At 46.6% G+C, this 5,089-nt stretch overlaps 1 protein-coding gene across 1 annotated transcript; it reads right to left on the minus strand.

The window, feature by feature from the left end:
- Positions 1 to 2,267: 2,267 nt before the first annotated feature.
- Positions 2,268 to 3,657, minus strand: LDOC1 (LDOC1 regulator of NFKB signaling). The gene has a single exon (XM_036305664.1). It carries the CDS (start codon positions 3,486 to 3,488, stop codon positions 3,051 to 3,053), a length of 438 nt encoding a protein of 145 aa, XP_036161557.1. The 5' UTR covers positions 3,489 to 3,657; the 3' UTR covers positions 2,268 to 3,050.
- Between the last annotated feature and the right edge of the window lie 1,432 nt (positions 3,658 to 5,089).

A 5,089-nucleotide genomic window follows, 5' to 3' on the forward strand; every position in this document is an offset into this window, starting at 1 on the left:
GCAGTGCTGACCTATTCAAATGATTAGAAGAATCCGAAGATACACTGGTAGATTTAATATGATTAAATGATTATAATCTTTATTATGATTAATTTCATTCCATTAATAGCATAATTTCAATGACCATTAAAGCCTAAGATGAGAATTCAGGAGTTTGAAGTTTGCACTTGATATTTCAACATTTTCACCCACTCTTAATAGTTTCCATCTAAGTGGTACTTTTACCTTTAAACATGCTGATTTACTTCTCTATTCTCTTGTACTTTGCCTTATGGCACTGTCATGAATTCCTTCCTATGTGGTAGAGCCTTTGCCAATATCTGCAGAATCTTCCCCCAAGGTAGCCAGATTCTCCCATTATCATTCTCTGTAGCTCACAGCATAACCTGCTCTTCCATGATACCTGATCCCCCTACACACACACACACACACACACACACACTCAAGAACAAGCAACTTTCCATCTCAGAAGTTCCTTGGCCTAGCTCCCATGGATGCTATTCAGATGCTGCCTTGGCATGGTATCCTCACTCACCAGAGATCCCTTCCTTCCCCTACAGAGCTTGTGCTCACTTGGTTTGATGGTGGGGAGTAAACCTCATCTACTTGTCTTCAACTTCCACCCCAGAAAGGTCACTCCCAGATCTAATCAGTCTAGATTATCTTTCTGGACCTTGCCTATAGCTACATATCTTCCCAGTTCCAGTGCAAGGCACCAGAGAAACAACTAGACTCACTATGAGGAGTTTAGCCTCCTTTCATTTACCCCCATTTCTCTAACTCCTCTTAAGATACCTGGACCACTGATAATTTTTGAGTGATTGATTTTTGGTCTCACTGGGCCCTTTACCTAGCTTTTAGCTGTTGCCCACTTTCCCACATGAATCCCCAGCCTCCTTTTCTAAGTCATACCCTCCAGAAACAACTTTTCTAAGCCCAAGAAGTAACTGCCCTGGACTTTGCCTGTTCACCAAGTACAGTGGCTTCTCTGTGACTTCATGACAGATCCCAAAGAGTAAATGAGGCCACATACTCATTTCCACTCTCCCTGTGCCTGCTCTGCCCGTGTTCATAGCAACTAAAGCCAGGCTCATAGCAAGAGACCTGCTTCCAAGTGAAACTTTGGTTCCCAGGCCTGGAAGTAACAGCCATGTTTACTGAGTGCTGTGTAGCAGGGACAGTTCTAAATATGTCATGGGTGTGATCAGTAGGATGACAAGTATTTCATTTAATCCATAGTGAGATTTACCAATACAAATAAAAAAAAATATCCAGCCCCCAAAGGCCTTAAACAGTAAGGAATTTTATTATCTCAATTCACTAGAGGTCCTAAGGTAGAGTTGGCTCCAAGTATGGTACACTGACATTTGGGCAGATATGGGTGAAAATGAGAACTCGGAACTCCTGAAAGTTCCTGGCTGGCAGAGGTACTCCCCACAACCCCTCAACCAAGGGTCTCTGACTTAAATTTTAGATGACTTAACCTGGGATAATGACCTCTCAAGAGTATACAGATTCTCCTTAGCACCCACTGGACTCCCTCAATGTCTCTAAGCCCCCCCAGGCCCACAAGGAGATTTCAGCATAGCTCAGCAGTGTAAGGTCAAGTTCAGGAGACAGCCCAGCATCTTGCCAATTTTCATAGGCAGGAATCTGGGGCACATGTGTAGGTGAGGATTCTAAGTGTGTCAGCCCAAGGAAGATGAATTGTTAAGATCAGGCTCTATTTATTATGGGTACATTTACCCCAGGATGCATAATTTAATGTTAGCTCAAGCACCTGAAAGGGGCATTAAAATAGTGTGCTCCATTGTTAATTAAAGCCTAAAGTCAATAGCAGCCCACAAGCAACAATGATTAATGGGCAGAATTTCCCTAGCAATGTTGAGGAAGGAAATTAAAGGCTTGGGAAGGTAGAAATATTGTATGTGTCCAGATTTATGCCTGTTGTCCTAGTCTAATTATTAATAATGCCCCCTTTCACTCTCAAGTGTCCCAATTTGGGATGGTGTGCTACGCGCTCAGCTACCCTTTACCCATGCCATCCTGGAGGCCCCAGAGGCCACTCCCCTCACCAGTAAGAAATGCCTTGGCCAAGGGAGCACCAGAATTCCTATAAAGTCCTGTTACCTGTCCTCTGCAACCTAGAGATGAAAGTGGGAATAATGGGATTCAACTAGGTTCCCTAATCTCAATGGGAATAACGGAAGTCAGGGTAGAGTGATAAAGGCCAGTGATATCCCTTAACCATTAAAAGACACTCATGGTTTTTTTCTGTAGTGCTTGATATTTATTGAGAACGCAAGTGCTTTTTCCAGGTAGTTTTGAAAGCTGGGCCGAGTGCCTGTTTTGTTTGTTTTGTTTTTAGTATTTTTGTCCAAATGCACACATCTGTGGGACTACTGCAATTTTTAAAGGAAAATGACAGCTATGCAGAACTGGCACATAGGAGAAAAGAAATGTCAACAATTTGGCTGCCAGGCACAGTAGACTCCAGCAGCAATCTGGTGGGGGAAGGGAGGACTCTGGAAATGAGCTAACCAGGTTGAAAGACTGGCCCCTTTAGGGGTTGGTGAGATGTCCAAATCAATGTCCAAGGAGGTGTAGCCGACTCAGGCATCTTCTAGGCTGCTCCTTATCTCCAAAGGCGGTGGTGGTCTGTTGCTGGAATGTAGTGGATGGTGGTGTAGTGACAGCGTAGGTCTCTGGGCAGATGCAGGGCTGGCAGTTGGCAGGGCTGTGCACAGACCAGTTTGTAACAGGGATTTGCGGGATAGCTGGGCTCAGGACACAGTCCAAATTAGCAGGGGTGCGTCCTGGGGCAGGCCACAATGGGTGGCAGCATGCTTCAGAGATAACTCCCAGCCCCATCAGCAGGAAAGTGAAGCACAATTCTTGGAACAAAGACAAACACTACGGGGATAAGGGAGGGAAGCGGAGAGCAAGGGTAGAGAAGGGAGGGCTAGGGGGAGCAGGGCAGCTCAGGGAGGGGCGGAGGAAGATGGGGGTGGCTTGCAGCCCCCCCCCCCCAGGCCCTAGGGTCTCAGGGCCTAGTAATTATCTACTTCGTCGTCATCGTCGTCTTCGTCCTCATCCCATCCAAAACACTGTTTGAACTCCTCGAGGAAGGCCCGGTAATCGCTTAGGAGGGGGCTATCCATCTCGATGTAGGGCACCACCCACTCCTCAGCTTCCCCAGTGAGCAGGCTGATTAGGAACGCCACTTTCATGGCGTCATTGCAGAATCGGTTCTCGTTGACAAGCATGTAAGATGTCGTCTGCACAATAAACTCGGGGAGACGAGAGGTCTCGCCGTCAAACGTGCTGGGGAAGGGCACCGGGCAGCTGGGCGGACGTACCTGGCGCAGCAGGGTGGCCCTCTCGCACACCAGCAGGCGCAGCTGTTCCATGAGCTGGTTGTTCTCGATGCTCAGGGCGCGGTGCCTCACCAGGAGAGCCTGCAGCAGCAGTACCAGCTCGTCCACCATGGCGAACAGCTCGGAAAGGCGGGGCTCGCTTCGGGTTTCGCTGGATTCGGAGAAGGTGCGCACCAAGGCCGCGCAGGAAGTGCGTGTCCGCAGAGACGCTGCTGGCCGAGGGAGAAAGGCTGAGGATGAAGCGGTCCCAGCGGCTGCGCAAGCTCCGCCCACAAAGGCGCTTATGAGGCCCAGGCGCAGGCGCCGCCCAGGTTCCCGGGAGAGGGGGAGGGGCGTGTCCAGGGAAGACGCTCACGCAGCGTGGGGGCGTGGCCACAGGGGAGGGCGGGGCTGCGGCGATGTGACGGGGGAGGGTCTGGGCAGGACGTGGCTAAGGTCCAGTAGTTCTCTAGGCTCACAAATAAAGGCAGGCCGCTGCAGCCTGGCCCTTGAGGTGGGAGTTGTATTTGTCAGGATCCAGCAAGCGTTAAAACCTTTGTCTCAGAAAAGACCAACCTGCTCAAGTTTAAACAAGTTTAAAGAATTAACTACCCTTCGACTCAGCCTATTCACACAGTTCAATGCCCCTTTCTGGGCCTGTGGCCACTAGATTCCATTTGTGTGATGTTTAACACATTTTCTCGCTTATTTAAATCTCACACATCCAGTAGCTATTAGCACTGCTGGCCACAACAGTGGGAGTCACACATTGTTTCAGTTATGAAAGACCACCCCCCTCCCCACCAGGGGCCCTCTCTTTAAGACAAAACAAAATATTTAAACAGGGATTTTTCTTTAGTTGGAAAATAATATTGTGTATCTCTATCCTTTCTTATTTTTATTTTTCTAAATAGTGAAGTATAAAAAGTTCTGCAAAATTATCCGATAACCATTTGTAAGCATCCTCGTAATTTTGACTATTTCATGTCCTAAATGTTATGTTCCTTTGCCACTGGGTGTTATTTTTGTTTAACAATGAAGACTTGTGTTTTTAAATGGTTTCATTTTTCTACTTAGAATGTGATTATTGAAATATTTGCTGACAATTAAATTGTGCCCAAGCCCTTAGAGCCAACTGTTGGCTCTGCTTTTAAAATATATCCCCAATTTAACCACTTTTTGTCACTTCTACCATTACCAACCACCCTGATTGCAGCCTTTATTTCTTACCTGATGGATGCAATTAATCTCTTAGCTTTCACTCTCCTCTTCCTACAATGTATATATTCTCTACAGAGTAGGCATAGGAATCTTTTAGAACAAAAGTTAGATCTCTTTACTCCCCTGCCCAAAACATTTTTTTCTTCTCACTCAAAGTAAGAAGCCAAGTCTTGGTCATGGCCCAGGAGGCCCTGCCTCACTTTTTATGCCTCTCTTCATTTCCTGCTCTGCTGAGTCTCACACACAAGAAACAGCTCTGATCTCAGGATCTTTGTATTTATATATTGTTTTTGCCTAGAAAGGACTCTCCTCAGTTAGCTGCCTGACTCCTTCCCCCACTATTTTTGGGAAGGATTTTCTCGACCATTTCATCTATCAGAGCACCTTTCTTTCTGCCAGCAATCTATACCCACTTACAATGCTTCATTTCTTTACATAGCATTTACCATACCAGCAGCCATCATCTCATTAGAACTTTGCCAGTCTGCCTCCACTTTAGAATGTAAGTCTAT

Source organism: Myotis myotis, unplaced genomic scaffold, assembly GCF_014108235.1.
Source record: "Myotis myotis isolate mMyoMyo1 unplaced genomic scaffold, mMyoMyo1.p scaffold_m19_p_4, whole genome shotgun sequence".
Lineage (NCBI taxonomy): Eukaryota > Metazoa > Chordata > Mammalia > Chiroptera > Vespertilionidae > Myotis > Myotis myotis.